Here is a 26,768-nt window from a genome sequence, read left to right on the forward strand (position 1 = left end):
GAATTAAATTCAGGATTTAGGTTAGAATTTACTTTACAGCTTTTTGGATTTCTTGTTTTTATATTCTAGACCCCCACCATAGCTGTACCACTTTCGGGTCAATCCCCTTCTTTAGTATTTGATTGCCCAACATAATACATACCTCAAGGGCATCCTATCGTATAGACTACATTTTTAGTATCACAGGTGGCAAAGCACTATCTTTTCTCCTCCCGATCACGGGTGATGTACGACATTACCCTTTGTTAAAAACCCACAGTTTGTGCAGGCAGGAAAAGGTTCAACATTCGCTCAGCAACTTGTCGTATAAGATTAAAGGGATTATAAACAAGAACTGGAGAAAAGTGACAAATGGGTCCCTTGCAACACTGTTTGTTGCTTTTAATAAAAGTACCAATATTAGGAATCTGATCATGAAAAATGATATTGGGACACGCATGAGTATAGAACCTCAACAAGAGACCTTGTGGGGTTTTCCACGTGTGGTAGGACATCACGCTTGTGGGAATTGTTTTATGTGTCCATTTACTAAGACAACGTCATCTGTGAATATTGGGTTAACACACGAAAGGGTCATGAAAGAACACGCTAACTGTAACTCAGACAATGTGTTGTCTTATTACGTGTCATTGCCAGCGTTATTACATCGGCAAAACCAACAGAAAATGTCAAACAAGAATGATACAGCACAGGAGCTGTATTAAAAATAAGATCGAACAATAAGAACCAGACTATGAAGTTGATCATATAGTTGAAGGTAAGTGCAGGATGTTAAAAGGTGTCCTGTTATCACTCATACGATAATAAGCAGTGAATATATGAATCCACAACTAAGGTAGTTTTGTATTCTAGATTAGCAAGAGTGTAAGAAGTAGACAACTATGAAGTTAGCGTATTCATAATAATACAAATAATAATTCACATTTATATAGCGCAACGAACCCTCAGGCATCTGAGAGTTGCTTATTATTACCCACAGTGTCTGGTGCTCATTTAAGGACCTCGTAAGGATGAAAGGCTGAGTTTGGCCCTGCCGGGATTCGAACCTACGGCGGCAGACTCTGCACGGATGTCAAAGCGAGAGTTCTACTCGCTTTGCTATCTGACCAGCTTCATGGTTGCAGGTGTTCCTTAAAGAGTGACCACAGACACACTGTTCAGGTATATAGATATATACTGAAATCCTCTGGGGAAGGGGATATGTAAGGTTGATTAACAAGCCAAAGAGCTTTTTTTTAAATATGTTTGTGTTTCTATTTACTTAGGGTACATTGGAAGGACCTGGGATGTGTTTGCTTGTAATACATCACCTATTAGTATATGAAACACCAATAGAACATTTACAGAACCCGATGAATGTCGAGCAGAGTAAAACCCACATAGGACAGAAACTTGTACAAGTAGGGCATTGATAAGAGCAGTAGAAACATTGATCATAGGATCTACGCTCTGACTCCAGGAGTTAAATATTGTATAAAGTCAATATCCTGGCTTGATGTGTATGATTATATGATTGATGTATATTAAATGCGTTGAACATCATTGGTTTTATTGAATCTATCATGATTTTTAATATTAAGTATGTGTTATGAACTAAGTAATAAAATTGAGAATTTATATTAATTTGGGTATATGTCTGTATTTATTTCAAAGACATACCCTTAGGTCTTCCCCAATGTATGAAAGTGATTCACATGACTACTAGAGCTTTCCTTTTGCTTAGTAATAATGCGGTAATGGCTGCCACCATTCTACAGCTTGCGAACGCCCGTCACTAGCAGTTGTGAAGATAAACACAGTATGTTATTATCAAGTAGGGTAATGGTTTAGAAACCAAGGACACTACAGAAACTGATGGACATTTTTACCTTTCTGCAAACAGATGAGCAGCATGCAATATTTTGGCCACGTGTCAACATAGAAGAGACACAGGTGATTGACATAGAAAACAGTGATTTTTGTGAATATTTGAAGGTTGAATTTATTTGAGATTTAATTAGTCCCTTCTACATTTGTTTTCTGATTTATTCCAATTGTTTTATTACAAGGAGTACATAAAGGTACTGCAGTCCAGTAAATTAATTTTGCTTAATGATAAGTAATGAAGTGAATGCTGTTAATTATACATTTTTATTTTTTGTCTTTTTCCTTTTATTATGTTGACTATGGCTAATCTTGATGATGAAACACAGAGGTTCAAGCCCTGAAGATGGGCACATCTGTCCGAAATGCATTGGCTGTATTGACCTTTACAAACTTGTGTAGATTAATGTCTGCTTCTTTATATTAAATAGTTTTTTTATGAAAAAGCTATTATGAAACTTGCAAATTGTATGTAGGAACTCAATCATTAATTGATTTAGCAAAACTAAGGTATCTAATACAGAAAATTGCAGCTAAGAGTTAGCGACACGTGAGCACACGGCTGCCCAAGTACAAGCTTGGGTTCTTGCTTAGTGTTAGCACAAAGTACCTTATAGTACAGTGCGCTGGGGTCCATTTTCCATTTTTAAGGCCCTAGACACGCTCAAAGGTTTTTTTGGTGAATGCACAAGTATGCCTTGGACAGAGCTGGTGGCAATTTTTAAGGGTCCTTACCGTGTTTGGCCCAGGACAGTGGCCAGTGCCTAAAATGGCCATGCCACAAGGTCCTTTGTTCTGTCCTTTCGCAATCTTGTCCCTTTGCCTTCCCCAGGTCGAGCAGACCTGGGAAATTCCTTATTTGGTCATGCAGACCACCGCGAAAGCCAAAGCTTTCGCACGCTTCTGCATGCCTTGTGTATGTGCCTCCAGGATGTCTGGTGTGCTGGCGTGACTGGGACCACAATGGTCCGCGATTGGTCCAAGTCTGTGATGGCCCTATGTGAGCAGATCTTTCATTGTTTTTTCTTCATTTTGGCGCAAAGGAGATTTTGGCTAAGAGAAGGCATCTTACACCCATTGCAGGTCGATCTACTGAGTTTACACCGAACTTAGTAAAGGGGCCAAGTATCCTGAATCAACTAAGCAGATCTGTGGAACTGCTGGTGACCTGCTGGATGGTTTGGCACCCTGAGACCGCTGTTGTCCAGTCGGACCCCTGTCTCTGAACAAACATACAAGGCTTGCAAGGGCGCTTCGACCCACTGGAATAGTGGGACCAACTATTCTCGCCCCCTCCAACTTAACCTTCGAAAGTGTTCCTGGACCACCCAGTGAACTGACCAGCTTGTACGGGACCTTTGTCCTGGAACTGCAGCTGTCAAGTTTTTACTTGAGCCTTTGGAGACTGTAAGCTCTGGGCATAAGGCACTGTTCCACAGAGTTTCCTACACATAGCATTCCTAGGTCTGGAATTAGGAGAGTATGCCTGGACCCGAGCATACGCGGTCATTGTGTTGCCCAGTTGTGGTGACAAACTTCGCGGGTGCCTTGCTGCTGTGCCCCAATGTCCTCAGACTTGCTGCAGTAGAACTGGCCTGATCCCTTCATCAGAAGAGGAGAAATTGCCCCTGTCCCGCCACGGAATCATCCCTGGAACACAGCCCCTGAAAGCTGCAGATCCGCGCAACTGCAGGATTTGAAACTACCCTCTTGGGGAGACGCTCCTCGAATAGTGTGAACTTATTCTTCACTGCTTCACCCACCTTCCTGAGTCGCTACAGCCCCTGAAAGAGACCCCGTTTGGACTTAACCGCACCATCGCATGCACCAGCACCAACAATACTTTTGTGCTCAAGACTGCACTCTTGTTAGGGACTGGACTGCCTCTCAAGTTAGGGTTTGAATTGTTAAGGACTGCCACAGAGATATTCACACTGTATAACCCCTTACTTTACAGGTTGTGGAACCGTACCAAGTAATTTCCATGTTGGCCATTGGTTGATGTATATATGTTTGCTAGATTAGTGTTGTGTTGGTTTTGTTATTGCTGCTGAATAATTACGTTGCGTTTTACTTAAAAGGCCTTTAATAAATGTATCTATATTTTTAATTACACACCTGACAGAGTAATCTGTGGTTTCGTTTACTGTGTGCTCATTGTGTGCTTTTGATCACCCTCACCCCTCCCGAGACCTAGTCTTGACCGCCGCCAATGCTACCATGATTGGCCTGGCTCGTCCAGAAGGTTACCCTGTTCCAAGAAACTAGGCTGGCCTTCTGAACCTCTGGCCACCAGGCCAGAGTTCAGAAATCCATCTTAACACATAGGCAGTTTAAATCTACAATTTTTTAAAACACCATTCTGTACATTGTCTGCTTGATTTAGCAGTGAATGGCAGGAAGTACATTTGGCGAGAGTAGAAAGGCTTTATGGAGACAGTTTACCACTAGGTAATCTGCTCAATCTTCGACTAGTTATTTATCCATAACCTTTCTGCTTTCCACTTCTATCCGAGAATACTCATGTGTAAACCATTTTTATTAGCTTTTGTGAGGCAAGGGTTTATATCTTAAAGCGGCAGGACTATGTCTAACCTTGTGGTTTTCTAGGTCTTCTGCATCACAGTTTTATCTGGGGCTTACGTGATTCTAACACCTTTATTGGAGGCAGAGTTGTTTTTTTCCACAAACTGGATTTGACTGGCAGCATCTTATCACAGGGACCTGGTAAGGAAAATAGCAGTGCTAATTTCTTAGATCACCACAGTTATAGGGTCTTTTCACTTCAAGCTTGCGGTCTCTAGAGAAAACCAACTCCAAGAAATAACCTTTAATATCATTTGCATGATACCCCAATAGCACACATTGTGAAGATATTCTATCTTCTGGTAATGTTTGTGTCCGAAGGGCTGATGTAGTCTACCCTAAATTTAAGTCATCGAAGAGGTGAATTAGGCAGAAACTAAGATTGCAATTAAGTGTCCAAAAGCGTTTAAGGGGATATTGGATGCTTCTGGAGGATAAGTAGGGAAGAGTATGTTCCGTTATGTGATATTTTGCATAACTTTTCTATCAGAGTAGAAGAAAAGACAAGCCTGTCTATGAGTGGAAATAAACACTATTATAGGCAGCATATTCTTTTTCACTGGAACCAAATTCTCTTCTAAAGAACACAGGTGCTTTGTTGTTTTGGCAACTGTAGCTGGACCCAAATCCACATCTCCCTCAGAACTGAATCCAATTATTAAAAGGTGTTATGCACACCACTACCTTGCCAAGCAGAACAAATCTCTATTGGCTAATCGCAAACAGCCCAATCTATTAACTGAGTTTACAGAAATAATTGGTTGAAAAGGTAAATGTGGATAGCAGATTAAAAATAGCAGAAGGCAGATTATATTTCTCTAACCTTTTGCGTTTGATCCCGTTCTTCATTAACTTCTTCAAACTTTGACCTCAATTCTTCTTTTTCTATGAATGCTTTGGATTCAAGAGCTCTTGTACGATCAATTTCTCTTTTCATCTCAATCAGTGAATTGTTTGTGGCCTTCAGAGCATTTCTGGTCTCTTCTAACCTGCAGATATGGCATAACAAGGAATGTACTAGTCAAATCAACACCAATTTTACATTAGCAAATAACCTAAACAAATCTAGATACACTTAACATTTTGGAAACATTTTAGCGTTTACATACCAAATCACACACTTTGAGCTTTAACTTAAACACAGACTGCAGCTACTGGCGAAAGCTTCCACCCACTCTAAAAGGAACAAATTAACTGTACCTTTTGTTCTGAGCACGGGTCTTGGATGAATTCACATGCTCATGAACATTCCCAATCAGGCCGGGAATGTTTGTTAAATTTAAAGCAGTTTAGCTTTAAGCTAAAAAACTGTTTGTCTCCTCTATAGCCTATCAGTGTTACTTTGGGTCATACTGTCCTAACCAATGACACTCTTCCTCCTAAACTCCACCCCTGGCGGCCAACTTCAGATTTTGTAGTGCATATAAAGTGGCAGTATTAACCAAGAAGAGTCAAAGAGGGGAAGGGTGTAGGGTATGCATGTGAATTCATGAAAGAACCATACTAGAGAACAAGAGTTACATGTTACTAGTATCTTCTCCAGAATGGGTTCTTGCATGGATTCACATGCTCATGAATACGATTACACAGCAGTACATTTACACACCCTCAGGAGGAGGCAAGGCTCATAGAAGCAATACACTTATGCGGTGGCCAAGATCGTGCACCGTCCCAAACCAAGCGCCCAAAATCCCCCACACCCCACTGGCCGGCCTAAGTTTGCAGCAAATAAGGGGAGAAAACACAGGCTGATGGTAAAACCAAGATTTGTGTATTAGATAGCAAATACAGAGGTATCAGCAGGGAACACAGCATGCAAATGTTCCGGCAGTTTGTCACACAGAGCGCTTTCTAGGGCCCCCACACTAGAGTGCCGGTTTATATAGTATATCATAGGCAAACACTAATATGTTTCAGTACTTTCACAATGGGGGTGTTACTTGGCACGATATTGCAGATCTTTGACAAGAACTGTCCTTGTGATGCAGCCCTGCAGGGACATTGTGTTGTATTATGAATAAGCGGCATTTGCAGAAACCCCTTCTGATATCTCCCATATATGGGGCTAATGCTATATACTAGAGAATAAGCGGAAGGGAAGGTCTGACGTGTCCTGTGCCCTAGGAGGGGTTTGAGCCTGTTCGGGGTGCTGAGTGTAGAGCAGGCAGAGGGAGGTGACATGGAGGCTCTGAGGCCTAACTATATGGGAGACCTTAAGGTAGCATACCATAGCATTATATTGCCTATCATAGCATGGCCTAACATAGCATAGCAATCCTGCCACATCAACCCCCCCCCCGTTTGGCCGTCCCTGAGACAGGGCATAGACCACCGCGAGCGGGATTGGTGCATAATCTCAAATAAAGATACACAGGTAGATGGGTGACAAAGATAGGGCAGAGAGGCACAGGGATTGCTATTGAAAGGATATAGTTCCTAGAGAGAGAGATTGTTACCATAAAAGGTCCCAGGTCAAAAATTAAACCCAATCAGTGTTGTACATCTTTCATTTCCTGTTCATGTGAGGCGTCCTCAGTAATATGAGATGTGTCTATTTCAAGTGGCAGCAGGCTCGCCTTGATGGGCAAGTGTGAGACACCGGAAGGCCGCAAATAAAAACTATCATGGCAAAGGTGGCAATCATAATAACGATTCAAATACCATGTAGAATGGAAGAGCCCAGAACGTGTGGATTAAATGCGGTTGGTATCTTGGGTGGTAAATTATTGCCGTAGCTGAGGTAGACAAGAATCCCCGGGGAAAGGAATGGGTCATATTGGGACAAGAATAGTCATTGATAGGAACCAGCGAAACCCTCAACAAACTCCCCCCAAAATACAAATCCTATAATATCGATAATTCCATCATCACAGTCTCCAAGACTGTCAAAACCCTAAGTGTTCACCTAGATGCCTCACTATCCATGTCCCGCCAGGTCAGCGCCATAGCCTCCTCCTCAGCGCTCACCACCAAGGTGATCAACGCAGTCAAGCCTTTTCTCTCCACCAAAAACTGCCTATCCATCACCAGAGCCACAATAGGTACCATTGGACTACTGTAATGCCCTTTTTCTAGGCACCTCTGTCAACAACTTAGAAAAAACTCCAAATCACGCAAAACAACGCGCTCCGGGAAGCGCTGACCATTCCCAAAAGGGAACACATCGCTCAAGCTAGGAAAGATGCCCATTGGCTACCGGTAAAGGAACGTGTTAGGCAGAAACCTGTGCAGTTCCCTCTGGGACCACTGCAAAAGATTTAAGACTACAGGTGTTTGGCAGTAAACCCACTTGGTAGCAGTCTGTACCACACAGATTCACTTGGTAGCTGTGGCTGAGCAGTCAGACTTCCCTCAAGAAAAGTTAGGGCGTATTTGTAGTATACAAGATAGGGCAATTTACACAGTAGCACAAGCAGACACTGAACAGAGCTTGGGTGTAAAGATATATAATTATTTATTTAAAAACACATCTATGGAAAACACACTGGCACTAATATGGTAAACAACTTCAATCACAATTACTATAAGCATATATCAATCCCATAACAATATTTCGACAAATCTAGGTTCAACGGCACCACTTATTTGCAGACAGAGGTGAATGCTTTAACCTAGATGGCACTCTAGCATTCGTTAGAAAGGGAGATAAAAAGGCAGGGTATGAAACCAACTCAGTACCAACACTTTTACGAAACAAATGCAAGGCGAGCAAGGCAGGGTCGACTGTAAATCACAAAGTTCAGAGGCCGGGCCCACTCGGAGAGAGGCAAGGCTGTATGTCCCAAAAGTATCACAGTGGAAATGCACTTCAAGTCTTTGTAGCAAAATGTCACAGAGGTTGGATCAGTTTAGAACAAACGTTTAAGAAGGTCTGGAGGCGACCCAATGGAAAGGTAAGGATTTAAGACACCTCACACTAACCGTTTCGAGGGAAGCCTGGCGGGCACAGTACCTTGAGAGTGAAGAGACAGCTCCGGCGGGGGCAGTTGTTCCTGGTGGTGGATGCAAGTCGGGGCTTTGCCAGAAGATGAGATGATCTCGTCGTCGAGGAAAGTTGAAGATCGTTGCACCACCAAGGAAGAGACCAGCCGCGGAGTGCTCCGTCACAAGGCACCACCTTTTGGTCGCGGTACAGTGGTCAGTGGCTATCCGGTTGCCGGGGTGCTCAGCACGGGCAATTCGACCACTGGACGTCTTGGAAGCGAAGAAAAAGCAAGGGACTGGTTGTTCCCACCAGTCAGGGGAAGAAGACTCTCCAGCATGGAGATCTCCTCTGTCGTTGGGAAGCGGTGAGTCGGTTCAGCAGGGCTCCACCGGAGGTGTCGTCGTTGCAGGTCGGCTCAGCTTTACCCTCGTCGGATTATTAGGTCCTGTGGCGACTTCTGAAGTTCCAGTCCCAAAAGCCCTGCTTTTATGCAGAAAACCCCCATTCATTCAGCCTAGCTGTCAATCAAACATGCTAAGTGGTGAGCGGGGCGGCTCACCACTTGGGCCAAACACCAGAGAGCGTCTTGAGTTGGCAAGGCAACTCAGTCCAGGGTGCCTAAACCCCCTCCCACACCCCCTGTGGTACCCAGACAGAATGGCACCACTCTGGAGGGCTGCTGTGCAGAAGCCCGCCAGAAGTGGAACAAAGGGCTCAACCTTTGGTTCGGAGTTACAGAGGCGAACACATGCGCCATTTTAAAAACCGAGTTCTGGCAGAAAATACCAACCGGTGGATTTATTTAAGACAAATAAACCGGCGGTATGTTAGAGACTAATGTGAAAAAGTATTAGCCTCGAACAATGGGAAGAATCCCATAGGAATATATTCGCGGTCGAATATAAAAAGTAGTATCCACTGCCACCGGCCAAAACTCGACGAGGGGGGACGGGACTGTGCCCCCTCGAACAACAGACCCAGGGGTAATCGAATTACCCCTACCAGTACGTCCACAATATGATGGTTTGTACTGGTTCTGTTATTAAATTTAGGTCTAGTAAAGCCAATGGTGACTTTACAGGCCCTGGGAGACAGTAGTCAGTCCCAGGGTATGGAGTCTCTGGTGGGGATCACCTAGGACACCCCAGTGTTACGACACGAAGGGTGCAGTGTAATACACATAGCAAAACACATGAGACCCTATGGAGTAAAAGACCCCATAGCCCATAGAACACATTAACATTCAAAGAAATCAACCACAAATCATGTCCAAGAGTGGGAGGAAAAGAGTCTCACTCTTGGCAGGATGAAAAAAAAAACCTCCAGAAATCCAGCAGAGCTGCTGGGGGACTCACTAGGTTAGGAAATTCAGCCTAAACAGTGAATTCTCCCTAACAGAACGCATACTCTTTAAAGCCATGGCCATCACACATAGATGCCTTACATCAGATGCCGCACCCTATCTCTCGGAAAGAATCACCCTCAACACCTCTAATAGACCCACCAGAGCACACCGTGCCAACCAGATCTATGTCCCCACGTTCAAAAGAACCAGAGCTGGAGGGTCTAGCTTCCAACACCTCGCACCTAAAAACTGGAATGCCCTGCCAACCTCACTAAGGAATGAAAAATCATTCACCACCTTTCTCAAAAACCTAAAAACCTTTCTATTCCGCTAATGTTTTTAATCAACATGCACAGTTATGCTTGCACTGTAACCATAGCAAAGCATAACCTCTAAGACCCCCCGGTCGCTCACCACCTGTCATTGTACTACTGCTAAAGTTCTAGCCCTCAGTACCACCTATCACTGTACTATTGCCACAGATTTTTTCATCCTACCTATGTTAAGCTCAAGCCTTCTGTAACAGCGCCACAATCCCTCAGGGCTGCTCTGTGCGCTTTATAAATGCAAATAAATAAAAATAACAAAATAAAAATTGATAAGGCGGTCATAACACCATTCAGAAAGATTGAACGGGACAGAGATGAAGGGAATCCCTCCCCACTGGCGAACATAGGAGTGTGTGAACATTTAATAGGTCCGTGCAGGCCCGAGAGAAATTGAGAAAGTGTTAGTGTTTGGGTGTAGGATAGTGGATGTAGGGTGAGGCAGAACAAATAGCATGGTAATGAACAGCAACATGGTGCAACATGGTGCAAATACTTCACATACTCATGCAACAGCAATACTATTCCTAGCTTTAGCATTCCAACCCTATGCAGATTCGGGCCTTATGGCCAAAAGAGTGTCAGTCGTTCAAGGACCAGGTAGACAGGAGGGACGATGATGCAAAAGTTCAGGATCTCTGCCAGGACGATGATGACAGATGCATAGATCTGGAAGAAATCAGCTGCGGTGCTGGGCCCAACTAGCTGGCATCCAAAAAACCCTTTGGCTGTAGGATTTATGCACCTGTACTCAAGGTGTGCAGTATTATTGTGGTTGCTTGGTGACAAAAACTTTTGAGAGCGATAGGCCACCCATATGAGACAAGGGTAGCAAACTTGAGCGCGATGGGCCACCTGCTGATGTCAGGTGAGATGGTGGCCGCACTCTGCAAATTGTACCTTGGGACAGGTACCAGAACTTCATCGTCGAGGAGTGCTGGATGCGGAGTCACCAGGGTTTAAATTGCTGGGACCCCAGTGGGCGCTGAAGAGGGGTTTCTTTCTCCTGCACCCCTGCAGATTGGAGCTTTGCTGTATCTTTGTTGATGGTGGACGACAGGAGGTCTTTGTCCTGGACCTCTTGCTGTTTTCCGTCATCAAGTGGAGGCGTTGTTCTCACACCCCGGCTGGCGTGGACTGCGGAGTAAGGTGTCGGGACCTTCCCAGCGAGGATGCAGGAATTATTTTTGCTAATGCAATTTGAGGACCACCCAGTCCCCCGGCAGGAGGCGGTGGCACAGCGTTTCAGGCAGTCGAGCCAGAGCCTCTTATATTTGCTGGAAGTGAGAACTAACAACAAGCATTTGTTTTTTTTGCAATAAGACACAACAAGATCACCATTCAGTTGTAAATCAGAGTTCAGGGGAAGGTGGCACATTAACTGGCCTTATCATGGGCTTCTCGTGGGGGGAGAGACCTCTGTCAGAGTTTATGGAACTGGCAGGCTAGGATGGATGCTAGGGGGTCCTCAAATCATAGGACACAGTGGCACATGAACAGGAGCCTGAGGGCCACGGCTCCTCCACCTCCAACTCCTTCAGGGTCCGTCACTTCTCCAAGCAAGGAGTTGTGGTCAATCTCTCTCTTCGTCTAGTGCCTCCCTCTGGAAAAGCCTCCCTGCCTTTGAAACTTGAGCAGAACCATCTCCAGTTCTGAAAGCACCTCAAGACCTTCCTCTTTGCTTCTGCCTTCTCTCTTCCTCTCCTCTGCTGATCTCGTTTGATACTGCAGGTCCCTGCCCGCCCAGTTACACTCCTGCACTGCCTTCTGGCATCTCCTGCACTTGTGATCTGCAACCCTACAATCCCTTCACCTGCACTTATAACACTCGCACTTGCCACCTGTTGGCTGCACTACTTGTTTGTGATCTTGGGTCTGGCACTTACCCCCTCCCCCCAGCACTTCTCCTGTCCCCTCTCCCCTGCAATAGCGGGATCTCAATGCACTAGGCCTAGTAAGATCATTGTTTTTGTCCTCCCTCGGTTTCCCCTCCCGTGCCTCGTCGCGCCTGAAACACTTGTGTTTAGGCACGTTATAAATACCATATAATATCGTATAATAAGAAATTTAAATTTTTTTTTAAGAACAATCAGTAAAAACGGACTCCCCAAAGCCATCAACGTCTTTCTCACTTAGATAGAAGCGTGGAGCCACAACACTTTGAGCGGGGACGGCTGGGAGGAGCGATGAGGAATCTGCGGGAGAAGAATCCATAGAAAGATCATTACGGTAAGTAATTTCTCCTTCAATGGATTGCTTTTCTCCCGCAGATTCCTCATCTTGATAGACTCACCAAGCAGTTAGGCTAACGGAGGAGGGCAGAAAGTATTAAATAGGTTCTTCATAAATGCCCTACCAAATCGGGTGTCCGCCCCACAGGCAACATCCAAAGCATAATGCTTGGTGAAAGTATGTAAAGAAGACCATGCGGCCGCACTGCAAATGTCCCTAACAGGAACACCCCTCTGTAGGGCTGCGGAAGCTGAAATCCCTCTGGTTGAATGCGCTCTGATCCCTGGCGGAAGTTCTTTGACTGCCGACTGGTAACATTCAGATATACATTTTGTTATGGAGAGACCCTTGCGAATTAGAGAATGGGCTACGCACAACTGGTCCGTCTTCCGGAACACATATGTATGGGCAATGTAAAAGCTCAAAAGCTCTTTTTGGGTCAAGACGGTGAAAACGCTCCTCCCCTTTCAAGGGGTGTGGAGGAGGGTAAAACACAGGCAAATCAATAGATTGTGAAAGGTGGAATTCAGAAGCCAGGCCCGACTTTGAGAATAACTTTTTTTTAAAAAAAAAAGCAAAAATTGTGGTTTGCAGCATAATGCATGCAGTTCAGCAACTCTCCTGGCTGACATGATTGCAACCAAGAAGGCTGTTTTAAGGGAGAACAGCCTCAAAGAACAGGAATGCATAGGCTCAAACGGAGCAGCCATCAAAAAGATTAAAACCAGATTAAGATCCCAATCTGGAACAACAAAGGGGGTTGGCAGAAACTTATTAAGGCCCTTCAGGAATTAGGCCATGACCGGAATAGTGAAGAAAGAGCCCTGATCCGGGGACCTTTTGAACACAGACAAGGCCTCCAAATACCCTTTGACTGTGGTAACCTGAAGGCCTGTGGAGGCCAGTGACAGACGGAACTTCATCACTGTAGTGGTGGGGCAAGAGATTGGATCCATCTTGCGTTCCCTGCACCACGCCTCAAATCTTCTCCAACTGCGCGCATACAGCTATCTAGTAGAAGGTCTGCGTGCAGCCATCAACACCTCAAGCACCTCCTCTGAGAGGGACCAGTCATCATATCTCATTCTCAAGAGCCATGCATGTAGATTGAAGCACTACTGGTGAAGCACTAGACCTTCAGAATGGGTCATGAGATCGAGACGCCGAGACAAACGGCGCGGTGGGCAGATGGTCAGATCCAGAGATCGGAGCACCACGTCCTCCTCTCCCAGTCCGGGTCGATCAAGATCATGGTCGCTCGGAATCTCTTCAACCTCCTGAGAACCCAACGAATGACAGGAATCTGGGGGGAGCATAGTGGAGAGGGTAGGCCCAATCCACCAGAAATGCATCCCTCAGTTCGCCGTGAATTCCCTTGAGCAAAACCGTTTGCATTTCCTGGAGCAGAATTGTCTGCACTTCCTGTTGTACTCCGTGGCAAACAGATCCAAAGCTAGGCAACCCCAGAGAGAGAAGACCTTTTCCAGGACTTTCTGACACACTTCCCACTCGTGTGAGACTGCTCTGCCTGCTCAGAGCATCCCCCAAACCATTCTCCGTCCCTGCCAGATGAACTGCCGGGACCGAGAACTTGTTCCCTAGCAATCAGATCCACAGTGGCATTCCCTCTGAGCAAAGGGGACAGGAGTGCACGCCACCTTGTTTGTTTAGGTAGTGGATGGCCACCATGTTATCCATCAACATGAAGACATGCTTCCCCTTGAGAGATGGGATGAAAGCCCTCAGGGCAGCCTGATGGCTCGCAACTCTAGTCTGTTGATATGACACTTGGCTTCTGTTGTGGACCAAAGGCCGCACACCTGCAAGTCCTCACAGTGAGCACCACAACCCTTCAGTGACGCATCCGTGACCACTCGGGTTTGAGGCCAAGGCGGCCAGAAGGATTCCCCTGCCATAAGTTTGCTGCAGTTGTCCCACCAGCCTAGGCCGAGGACCACCTGGTTGGACACATGGAGAGGGTCTGGTGAGGGCTCCCAGATACTGAGACCATTGATCCCTTAAGAGACACTAGAGGGATCTAATGCGCAGCCTGGCCTCTGGCACTAGAAGAATACAGGAGGCCATGAGACCTAAGAGGCAGAGGAAGGAAGCCGCTGTTAAAGTGCCGTGGTTCCAGAACAAATGTACCATCTACACTATGCCTTCGGCTCTCTTCAGGTGGGAAAGCCTTTCCTATCCGAGTGTCTAGGACTGCTCAGATGAACTGGAACCTTCCAGCCTGTGCAGTAGCAGACTGGTGAGACAAATCCCACCATGCTTACTTCCCCCGGCTCAGCCAGTCGTCCAGGTAAGGAACTACATGGACCCCTTATCTCCTGACGTGAGTCACAACTAGCGCCATGAGCTTGATGAAGACCCTTGGAGCGGAGGTCAACCTTAAGGACAGTACTTTGAACTGATAGTGCTTTTCCCCATTGAGGAACCGTAGGAGCTTCCTGTGATTTTGATGTATCGGCACATGTAAATAGGCGTCCTCTAGGTCTATTGACACCAGCCAGTCCTGAAGTTGGAGAGTGTGGAGAACCTCGGTCAACGTCACCAGCCTGAACTTATCTTTCCTCAGGAACCTGTTCAAGGCCCTGAGGTCCAGAATGGGACGGAGACCTCCTCCTTTCTTGGGCACCAGAAAATACCAGGAATACCAGGCCAACCCTCTCTGTGCAGGAGGTAGATCTTCCACGTCACCCTTTGACAACAGGGCTCTGTTCAGTGATCTTTTTAAAAAGGGCAGATAATAAACCCAGCAAATTGTTTGCAGGGCCTAGGCATCGGAGGTAATCTCCTGCCAGATGGGCCACTGCCCTGCCAACCGTCCACCAACCGGTAAGTCATGGGAGGGGAAATCAAAGCGGCTTAGAGGCGTGTCCGACCCCACCGCTGTCTGTTGGTCTCTAGAAGCCTTCTGCGCCCCTTCCGGAATGCGAGAAATGTCCTTGCTTGGCTTGCGGGAGCTGTGCTTTTCGGCCATAGGGTACATAACGCCTACAGCCTCTGCCCCTCCAGGCAAAGCTGAAAGCAGGTTTGGCCAGCTAGGCCCAGTGACTTAGCGGCAATTTTAGACTCTGAATTTTTCTAGAGAGTCACCCGTCTTTTGTCCAAGAGTAGATCTCCCTCAAAATGCATGTCTAGTAGGCGGTTTTGAACATTAGGGGAGAACCCAGAGGTTTTCAAATAGGATTGCCTTCTCACAACTACTGCTGAACCCCATTGAGCAGTCAATGCATTCTGCAATGTCCAGGTCTGTCTGCAATGACTGCTTGGCTACCTCCTTCTCATCCTCCGCCAGGTGAATGAATCCATCCCACATATCACCCTCAGCGACGTATTCTGCTGCATGTTCCATAGCTTTCCATAAACCAAAAGAATATTTTGCGAACCCGAAAAGTATGTTTGTTGCCTTGAGTATCATGCTGCCAGAAGTGAAAACCTTCCTGGCCAAAGCAACTTCTTTCCCTCCCTGTCCGTAGGGAGATTTGCCGTGGATGCAGAGAGTCTGGTGGATTTCATGGCAGCTTGCACTACAAGACCTTCTGGGGAAGGGTGTATAGAGAGGAAATAAGGATCTCCTCTTGCCGGCATGTACTTCCCAGTGACATTAGCATTCACGGGGGGAGACGTCAAGGATGTTGAATTAAGGAAGCTCAGGTGTCTAGTAAGGCCTGAATGAAAGGCATGTTATGGTCAACTGCCGGACCTTCATCAAGGATGTCCATCAGGTCATAATGTAAGGGAGGCATCGTATCACAAGTATGACACTGACACAAAAGGAAAACTTTGTAAAAACCTTTATTCCATTCTTGGGGTTTGGAAAAATTCCTACTTTGCTATATAGCTGAGATGGGCGTAGTATCTAGCATCAAATAATAAAGAAAACACAGTTCTAGTCAGTCTCTGTCAAATCAAAATGGCCTACACTAACAAAACCTAATGTCTGCCATATCTCTTGTACAAAAGTTTGCAAAGGAGGATATGTATTCAAAGGAAAATCAGTGTTGGCATATAACGAATCAAAGTCAGCTTGGACAGAACAGAGTAAGGTGGTCCCCGTAGACAGGATGACCCACTCTGGCTCAGGTTCTCAAAACAAAGCAGTTCAAAACGTGGATCGAGGGTCGCCTGGCCTTCCACGTTAAAGTTTCTTGTTTCAACGTTCCAAAAGTTCTTTCACAGTTCAACAAAAGGGTTCACAGTTCAACCATAAATTCAGGTCTCCCTCGATCGGGCTCGGACCTCTCAATCACATCACCTGTAGGGGTTCCCTTCCCTAAGCTTTATTCACATTCGTTAGTGGTTCCCTTCCCCCTAACTTATCACATTCCGCTCTCCGTCAGTCGGGTTTGGACCTTTTCCTGATGTCTAAGACTTTCGAATGTGCAAGGTTTTCACTCTAGACCTCTGCAGGACCACCTCGACTTTCTCTTCACTCGCCTCTGTTATTTGCCCCAGTGTCCCTTGGTCTATGTAGTTCAATGTCATAAGCACAAGAGTTCAATATTAACTCTCTAGTTCCTCCTTTGCCGGGGTGAATCTAGATCATCACACTTCTTAAAGTTCATTCACTTTGTGGCTTCATAACAAGAACATTTCACCTTTCAGTGAGACTATCAAATGGGCTACTTCCCTTCGCCGGACGACTCCGCTACACTGTGTCACAGGCTTCATAGTTATCAGTAATTTCAAAGTTCACCACAGGTCTGCCTTTCTTCGCGTCTCAGCCACACGCGTGCAGCCTTCAATTGTAAGATATATTGTTGCCACTTCGATCTTTCCTTAACACACCCCGGTCTTTCATCTTGCTGGTCAACTCACTGGCTGTGTGCATTGCTTTCTTGTCTTGGTCGTGTAATTCATGAGTCAAGGTTAATACAACAGGCTTGGCCTCTCCCGCCCCAACTCTGTCGTTCACCCGGGAGGGTCGTGGGTGCCTTTGAAACACAATGCAGTCTTCTTGTTTGGGATTTGGCCTTATCCACATATCTATTACCGCTCTTTGGAGGCAGCGAACTCCTGCAGGGAATTCCTGGGTTCCTTTTACCTTGGTTCTCGTCCCTCAATCCGTCGCTCTGCTCCAGTAGGGTCACTTTCGCACAGAAGTTCTGCTGATTCTCGTGTTCCACCTTGCTCAGTGTGTCTCTCTATGTTCCGCCTTTTATCCGTGTGGGGAGAGCTAATGGGTATTAGATGTATCCAATTAAAGTCAAGTGCTTGACTTTGCCTGACCCAATTAGCGGGAAATGTCCAATGAGATATCTAAGGGTTAGTCCTGTTACTCTCAGTCGCCCTCCTCGGCCCAGTGTTTGCGTAGAAAAGGGGGGGTGAGGAGAGTTGGGACATCGGAGAATCCTATGAAATAGGAGGGGTCATGGGTATTGGAAAGGGGGGGGGAATACCGCCTCTCAGCATTGATCGTCGCATTCCCAGTCCCCGAAGACGCCTCACCCAGGTGATCCTCCCACATGGTATGGATCCAAAGGCGATGGCCATGCCCTAGCCACCTGCGAGAGAGATCCTCGCGGACTAGTAGGTGAGACACCCTTTGGTTTCTCACAATACCCCTGATGGGGTGTGGTGGACGGACTGAGCCCAAGGGTGTTTACAACCCCCTCTACCAATGCCCTAAACCCAACATGAGCATGAGTGTAGAATTGTCAAGGGTTTGTCTCCCGATGTAATGGCTTTGGACGCTGGTTGCATGGGCTTGAACGTTGGCAGTGCGGCCTGTGTCTGAGATGGCATAGGTTCGGGCGACAAAGGTTGATGTGGGAGACAGCAGTTAGCTGGCTTTCCAAAGGCATTTTTCAGACCTTTTTTGTCGAACCCGTAGGCTTCGTCGACAACGTCGATTTGATGGCTAGAGTGGTGTCAGGGTTGCCGAGCACCGCTTTTGCTGCCAAGGCATGCTGATGATGATGGGGGGAGGAGGGCGCGCCAACAGCCACCTGTCATTTAAACATGGAAAGCATTTCTTGTTTAAAACTTTCCCACTCTTTGCGAGAGTTGGGTCCCTTTAAGGACTTACCTCTTTCCGAAGACGAGCTCGATTCCCACCGAAGGTGGTGGCTTTGTCTCTTCTTCCATGAGGAAGACGAATGGCTCTTAGAGTGGGACCGTTTTTTTGCTTTTTTTCAATGTCTGTCTTCACCCTTCTTGGGGGGTGGGGGGGGGGGTTGGGCTCCTCAGTTTCGGAAGACCGGATGAGAGACCGCGCAGGAGATTTTGACGGCGGTTGGACCAGAGCCAGTTTCCCTGCTCTCTTACGCAGGGACTTCGGTTGCAGGTTGCATTTTCGAGCATGGCGCACAGGCCTCGGTGTCGTGTACCGAACCTAAACACCACAGACAGATGTCGTGGGGGTCGGTTACCAACATTTTGTCCTCATAATTAGTGCACCTTTTAAAGCCTGAGACCCAGTGAGTGGACATCGTGTCAAGGTTATACCAAAAACAAATAATTTTGTGAAGAAAAAACTAGTCCCGTCCCCGATGCAATGTGCAAGCGCGCAGAAAAAAGGAACTGAAGCATGGTGCGCAGTGATATGTTATATACAAGATGCCCGACGTCACTTCGAGGTCCACTACACCCCCTGTTGCAGTTTCTGAAAAGCAGAGCTGGATGATTGATACCTATCAAGATGAGGAATCTGTGGGAGAAAAGCAATCCATTGAACTTGAGTACCTTGTGTAGTTAGGTAACCTGTCTGTTTCCACAGGGTCCCGTAGTCATGTGAAATATCAAAAGCGTAATGTGAATCAGTGTCTATAGTCGCTGTGCGCTGTGTGGCGATGGTGCAAGCCTGTGTTCGGGCAATGTCAGCTTTTACAAGGAGAAAGGCATCGGCAGCTATCTCTGAGACATTTGGGAAAGGCAGAGGATACAGGGTTGAAATTAGCTAAAATAGGCTACAAAGCCTTGTATGTGCCCGTTCTGGGTGTGTACACCCAAGGCATACCCCTCTTTCCCACCACAGAACCGGGTGAATGATTTATAGTAATCAGGAAGGGCCAGGGAGGCAACAATGTAGCGGGCAATCTTTATCTTGGCGAAGGCTGTGGAAGGAGTCAGGAGACCATGTGAGCTTGTCAGGCTGGAAGTCATGTAACATCTCCTGCATAGGTGCAACCGCGCCGCAGGCATAATCAAAGATCCAGGTGCGACAAAAATGGCTCATTCCTAAAAAGGAGTGGAGCCGCCATTCAGTTGAGGGCATGGGACAATGTAAGATGCAGGATGTTAGGGAGAATTCTCTGTTAAGGCTAATTTGCCAAACCTAGTGAGTCCCCCAGCAGCTTTGCTGGATTTTCGGGGTTTATTTTTTTCTCCTAAGAGTGAGACTCTTTTTCTCCCACTCTTAGACATGATTTGAGATATCCTTTGACTTTGTAAATGTGTTTAATGTGCTATGGGGTCTTTTACTCCATAGGGTTTCATGTATTTTTGTTAAGTGTGTTACACAGCACCCTCAGTGCAGTAACACAGGGATGTCATTATGACCCCCAAACATAGACTCCATACACAAGGGACTGACCACTGTCTCCCAGGGCATGTAAAGTCACCATTGACTTTACTAGTCTTAAATTGGGAACAGAACCAGTACAAACCATCATATTGTGGAAGTACTGGTAGGGGTAATTCGATTGCCCCTGGGTCTGTTTTTCGAGGGGGCACTGTGCAGTCCCCCCTCGTCGAGTTTCTGGCTGGTGGCAGTGGCTACCACGCGAAATATTCCACCAGAATATTTCCTATGGTATATTCCCATTCATTTTAAACGCACCACTTTTTGGTGCAATTTTAAAGATACCGCCGGGTTATTTAATATTTATTCCCCGGTTGGGTCTTTTTGCCAGGACTCGGTTTTAAAATGGCATTTGTGTTCGCCTCTGTAACTCCAACCCAAGTCGAGCCCTTTGTTCCACTTTTTGGCGGGCTTCTCCACAGAAGCCTCCAAAAGTGGTGCCACTTGTCTGGGTCTACAGGATGTGTGGGATGGGGGTTTAGGCACCCTGGACTGAGTTGCCTCGGCAACTCAAGTCGCACTCTTGTGTGATTGGCCCATGTTTGAGTGACAGCTAGGACTGATGAATGGGGGTTTTCTGCATAAAAGCAGGGCTTTGGGGACTGGAACTTCAGAAGTCGCCACCGGACCAAAGAATCCGAAGAGGGAGAAGCTGAGCCGACCTGCAACGACGACACCACCGGTGGAGCCCTGCTGAAAGGCCTCACCACTTCTTCCAATGACAGAGGAGATCATCATCCCGAAGAGTCTTCTTCCTTTGACTGGTGGGGATAACCAGTTTGCCCGCCTTTTCTCGTGGCCGCCTTGCCTGTGCCAAGCACCCCGGCAACCGGGATACCATGTTTTACCACTACCGGGAATAAAAGGGTAGTACCTTTTAAACGGAGTACTCCGCGGCTGGTTTCTTCCCTGGCAGTGCAACAACCTTCAGCTTTCCTCCACGTCGAGATCTTCTCTTCCTCTGGACGACGCCGCGACTTGCACCCGCTGCCAGGAACAACTGCCCCCGCTGGAGGATCCTCTCCACTTTCAAGGTACTGCGTCCGCCTGGCCTCCCTCGCAACAGTCTGTGTGGGGTGTCTCTTAAATCTTCAACTTACCACTTGGGTTGGCCCTAGGCTGGCTAACTGAACTTTTCTGAGTTGAACTAATTCCTTTCTGAACTCTCTGCAAGACTTTTCAAGCCTCTTAAACTGTGTGATCTTGGGCGCATTGGTGTTCTACTCTCTCTAAGAGGGAGCCTGGCCTCTGAATTTTTTGCTCACAAGTAGACTTTGACTTTCCTGCCTTGCTGGGTGCTTCTAAAGTATTAGTGTTGTGTACTTTTCTAATTTCTGCCTTTTCCCTCCCTTTTTTGATAACTTATTAGAGTGCCATCTTTAGTTAAGCGCTCACCTCTGTTTGAAAATAAGTGGTGTTAACTAAGACTTGTCTAATAAGGAATGTATATATATTAATAGTGACTGTGTTTTGAACTTGCTTACCTAATAGTGCTGGAGTGTTTATATAAGTGTGTCTTTAAATAAATAATTATATACTTTGATACCAAAGCTCTGGTCAGTGTTTGCTTGTGCTACTGTATTTTGGTACCTATCTTGTATACTCTATATACTGTTTAACTTTTCTTGAGAGAAGTCTGGCTGCTCAGCACACAGCTACCAGGTAAATCTGGGTGGTACAGACTGCTACCAATTGGGCTTACTGCCAACACCTGCCACCAAGCCTTTTGCAGTGGTCCCTAAGGGAACTGCACAGGTTTCTGCCTAACACAGGACACATGAGGGTGTAAAGAGCTTAGCGCCGTGGGAAACAATGTGTCCTACGTTGCGCATTGTAGGTAGGCAGAGTTCAAATTCAGCTTTGTAACTTTGTGACCTTTTGCTGCCAGGGCAGTGAGGAGCACTTCGGAATCGGTAAGGGAGACCTGAAAAGAATGTGGTGTAGGTCCTCCATATATTGAATCATAGTGGACCCCACCACCCTGCGGGAAGATGACATCCTGAGGTCTTCCTGCAGAATCTGGGAGAAGAGAGATGGGTAGTCAATAAAGTCCAGGCATGGGGACAGAGAAGAAGGCAGAGGCAAGTGACAAATTTGGCGTGGGATCATGGAAGGTGTAGTACAACACACATGGAAAGCTCCAGGTCACAGGCCTCTGGCCTACATAGCCATGTGGAGGATAACAGCCAGAGGATGGGGGAATGGGCAGAACGTGGAATAAAACGGGGTGGAGGAAATGAGCAGCAAACTAAAGGAGGAGATCCTAAAAGAAAAAGTGAACAACAACAGAATACATAAGAAAACTAAAACCAGCAAAGAGAAGCAGGCGTAGTACAGAAGAAAAAAGACACAAACTGGGGGAGGAAACAACCTGCAGACAGAAGGCATGATCATCAGAACAAGAGAGCTAGCGGAAAGGCCAGAAGTAACAGAGACAGAAAGCAAGTCCCAGAGAAAAAGTATGAGGGAGAGCTCCTTGAGACAGAATAACGTCAGGAACACTAGACAATTTGCCTAGACCAAGCGAGAGAGAGAGAGACTAAATCATTGGGGAGATACAGGAATAAGAGACACAGAGATCGTAGGGTGTTCTGGACACAGGGCGAGGGGGAATAATAGAATTGAGTCTGCAAATCGAGAGAAATAAGAGAAATGTGAGTGTGGGGTCGGGGAGAGTTAGGCAGGGACAAGCAAGAGAGGCAGAATGAGGATCGCCTTGCCGCTGATCATAGGGAGGAAAGCCTGGAGAGCGAGCCAGAAGGCCATCAACTCGAGCCACTTGATGTGGGCCGCCTGCTCCCGAAGAGACCACACCCGTGGATGCTGTGGCTGCCGAAGGTAGCTCACCATGACGAGGTCACTGCTCTGCTGAGAAAATGCCCTGTGGCCCTCTTGATGGCTGTGATCTTGTCCTCTGAGGGGAAAATCCTTTCAGAGCTCGTATTCCAGATAAGGCCCAGGAAGGCTAGACTCTGAGTGGACTCCAACTGTGATTTCTTGATATTGATGGAAAATCCCAGCTCGTGTAGTGTATTCATGAATGCGGTGGTGGTCTGCCTCTGGAGACCTTGCCCCAATGATTCGTCTAGGTATGGGTAGATGTGGTGACCTTGAGCAGAGTTGCCACCGCGTTTATCAATCTTGTAAAGACCCTGGGGGACAAATTGAGTCTGAAGGGTAGAACCTTGTATTAGAAAAGAAAACCCATGATCCTGAACCTCAGAAGGAACCGATGGGGTTGCCAGATCGGGACGTGCAGGTAGGCATCCTTCAGATCCAGGGAGCATAGCCAGTCTCCCGGTCACAATGTCTCCGCTATAAGCGCTGAGGTAACCATCTTGAACTTCTGGAGAGGAAGGGAAAGGTTAAAGATGGAAAGATCCAACACAACTCTCAGGCCAGCCTGGTTCTTCCTGTGTATGGCAAAAATCTGTGAATAGAAGCCCAGACCCCGTTGAGAGGTTGGGACTTCCTTCACTGCCTGACTCTCTACAAGCGAGTACATTTCTGCCAACAGAGTTGCTGTACCAATCTGTGGGAGCAGAGGAGGAGGAGGAGGGATAGGGAGCCGGAAGCCAGTGGATACTGAGAGGATCCAGGGGTCCGTGAAACTTGTTCGCCAGTGGGGAGCGTGAAGGTCAAGCCTTCCCCCCACCGGAGACTCGCGGATCCGCATGGCTGTCTCATGCTTTTTTGCCCTCTGAGGCTGGGGACTGAAAAACCCTTTTGTGCCGCCTTGTGCTGCTTACGCCTGTGCTGGCTCGGGGATTTGTCCGGTTGTTTGCACCGTCTCTCCTGGAAGCCCCTGAAGCCTCCGAAGGACCGACCCTTGTCTGAGCGCTGGTGCGCCTGGCTATATGCCTTGGGGGTGGACTTAGTGAGGATCGATAAGGACTTGGCATTATGCAAACTATCTTTCTTCTTATCGAGTTCCTCGTCCATAATAGAATGGAACACATCGCCTCCCTTGAAAGGCAGGTCCAGAATATGCTCCTGGACATTAGGGTTGGACTTCGTCACCTGTAGCCAGGCTGTCCTTCTCATGTTGGTAGCAATACATATGGCATGCCAGAGGTTTCAATGTGAGCCACTGTGGACTCCATTATATCTTGTGCTATTATTTTGGCTTCAGCCCAGCCTTGACGCATGCCTGGCTCTGCATAGGGAGTTCGGGAAGGAAATTGGCGATCTCTCTCCAACGCCTCTAGTTGACTGTCGCCAGCATGGCTTCCGCATTGGACTGGCGCAGTTGGAGAGACGCAATGGAATAGATTTTCTTTCCATATGCTTTCAGGATCTTCTTCTTACCCAGGAGTGCAGAGGCTGATGCAGTCGAGAACGATTGTGGCTTGTAATAGTGTGAAGCTTCCGCAATCACAGAGGAGTGCGGCTGGGGCTGTGCCGACAGTAAGAGGGGGGGGTCCCCTTCCATTGCCTAAACACGGCGTCGAGGAACCTATTGGTAGGCTGTGTAGAGTGAAGCTTGAGCCATCCCTTTTTGGCAAGCGCCACCACGTCCTTCTGCATTGGAATTCCTGTTCTAGCTGTGGGGCGTAGAGTGAGAACCTCTGCCAATAGCCCCGCTTCTGGTTGTTACACCTGCGACTGTGGGATCCCCAAATACTCAGCCAAGTCCGCCAGCCGTTCGTGAACGGACTTGTATTGATGGAGTGTCGGGGTCCTCCTCCTCATCTGTGTCCAACAATTTGTCCTGCTGGTCAGGTGAAGCTGGAGGAGTCCTGGGCGCAGGGAGCTGTGGCATCCTGATGGGTGCCTGAGGCTGCTGCGGCAGCAGATACAGGGCTGCTGTGACTGCCACAGGCATGGGAGCCAGTGTCATAGGGACTGGCTGGGGCAGCCGGCGCTGCGATGTGCCCGCAGGAGCTGGACCCAGGGGCAGCGTGACCGCAGGTGCTAGCGGCTGTACCGGAGGGAGCATGTCCCCGATAACATCCCCAAGGATGACACCATCTGCGAGGACCTCATGAGGGTAAGGAACTTGTCAAAGAACCTGTGTTCACAAGCCCGAGGAGCGCTTACTGGAGCCTGATAAGGCGCAGGGCCCGGAGGTTGCTGATACCTAGGCGCACCCTGTCTTGCTGAATGTGGCGAGGTGAATCTGTCCTGCGAATCTGATGGATATGCCGTGAGCCAAGTGCTCTGTGATGACCAGTCCCACCTGGAGACTGGTTCCCCTACCTGGTCCCCAAAGAGAGATGGAGTCGCACGAAACGCCATTTTGTCTGGCCCAGTGGCCATTTTGTCCAGATGCAGGACACGTGCCTGCGTCGTGGCACTTGACGCGTTGGGCCCGGCTTCCTCCAGGACGTGGAGCGGTGGAGGTTGAGGGGTACCCTGCATCGCTGGACGGGGCCTGGTAGGCGGACTACCCTCGGCTGTGTCGCTGGTAGTGTTACGTACAGGCACCCCCGCAGACATAACTCTGGTATTAGGGCATAGCCCCGGTTGAAACCCGGTACTAGAACCTTGTGGTCCCTCAGCGTAGTCACCAGTAGGATCTCGCGACCCCTTGGCCTCGTGGCTGGTAGCTGAAGCAGCTTTGGTACGTGTGCTGTACTAGGACCCGATAGGTCCCTCCCACTCGGGTGCTTCCTGGGTAAAGGAGTCCCTTTGCTGGGTGCGGAGGAGAACAGTGCACCTACCTTGGGCCTGGTCTTCTGCTTAACGAACGCCTTTAGGTCCTCTGGAGGCGACTTTTCAAAGAGCTCCCTCAACCTGGCTAATCTGTTCCTGAGGGCGTGGGGTGTCAGCGCATCGCACACGGTACAGCCTTCCCCGGGCCATGGCAGCGGAGGCAAAGAGAGCATGGGGGTCGGATTTAGGGAAGGGACTCTCGCAGGCTGGACACCTGCTGAAGCCCGCCATCGACATGCGCGGGGGAGGAGCATGGCGCCAGAGGTACCCGATTGAAAGAGAACAAAAAGAAGACAAAAGTACTTCTCTGGTAAAGAGCGCGTGGAATTACTAGGCCTAACCCAGAAGCGCTGGTGAAAGCGGTCCGTTGCCATCGACATAGAAAAGAGACTTGGGAGTGGCACCGGTGGTCGGAGTCAGAGGAGCGTATGCTCCCAGGGCCGCATCCCCGTGCGCATCTAAATTTAAAGGGGAAGATGATTTTTCTGGTGAAAAAGGTTCCGTCTCCCGTCCCTAGCAAGGGACAGCCATAAACTATGGCGGAAAGGGGATGGGACGTAGGAGTAGAAAACCTTTGTTTTCTTTTCCTCCACAACTAGGTTGAACAGCTTGGCAGCTATCGATATCAGAGTGGAATGAACCAATCTCATCTGGCGGAGAATCCCTGGGGGGCATAATGACATCAGGGGGTTCCCCATCCACGGGAACATAATCACTGAATTCATTTGAGTGTGTACCGGTTGTGACAGTGCAACCGTCTGAGCTGTTTCCTCCACCACAGGGGCCAGCACCACAGGCAATGGCCAAGGGCTAACAGGGGACTTATGAGGAAGAGTCAGCTTAGCCCAAGAAGGCCTTGGAGGGCAGTCACTGCTGGATTTTAGCCACCAGTGTGTGCAAGTTGGTCAAGATGTCCAAGGACATACCTCGGTGCAGGAGCAGGTGCTGGACCTGAGCCGCGTGAACGGTTAAACGGCTGGGAAGGCAGGTGGGCTGTTGACCCCTGATGAGCAATTGCCAGAATGAGGACTGGTTCCCCTACCTGATCAGAGTAAAAACCCTCAGGCAGGTCGTCTTCATAACTGGTGTAGATTGCTGGTGACCTCTTGGGAGATCCCAGAGGTGCCAGAGTTAAGAGTGGTGCAGCTTTGGTGGGCCTAGGCAGGAAATCCTGAGCTGAAGGCATGTCTCTCACCAAACCAGAGCCCTTAGGGAAAAAGGCGACGAATGGAGCAGGAAAAGGACCCGCTGTTGACGGGACAGTTGTCGGAACTGCTGACTGAGGTCTAGGCGGCAAGGAAA

The 26,768-nt window shown here is 47.8% G+C and overlaps 1 protein-coding gene across 2 annotated transcripts in view; it reads right to left on the reverse strand.

The window, feature by feature from the left end:
* The window catches only part of KIF15 (kinesin family member 15), a 2,141,222-nt gene that overhangs the window by 125,505 nt on the left and 1,988,949 nt on the right, over window positions 1-26,768 (reverse strand). For both annotated transcript variants that reach the window (XM_069648268.1, XM_069648269.1), the window contains exon 33: window positions 5,273-5,438. In XM_069648268.1, the coding sequence (XP_069504369.1) occupies window positions 5,273-5,438 (166 nt within the window). The remainder of the gene's footprint in view (window positions 1-5,272; window positions 5,439-26,768) is intronic.

The sequence above is a fragment of the Ambystoma mexicanum genome, chromosome 2q, assembly GCF_040938575.1.
Source record: "Ambystoma mexicanum isolate Mex_15411 chromosome 2q, UKY_AmexF1_1, whole genome shotgun sequence".
Lineage (NCBI taxonomy): Eukaryota > Metazoa > Chordata > Amphibia > Caudata > Ambystomatidae > Ambystoma > Ambystoma mexicanum.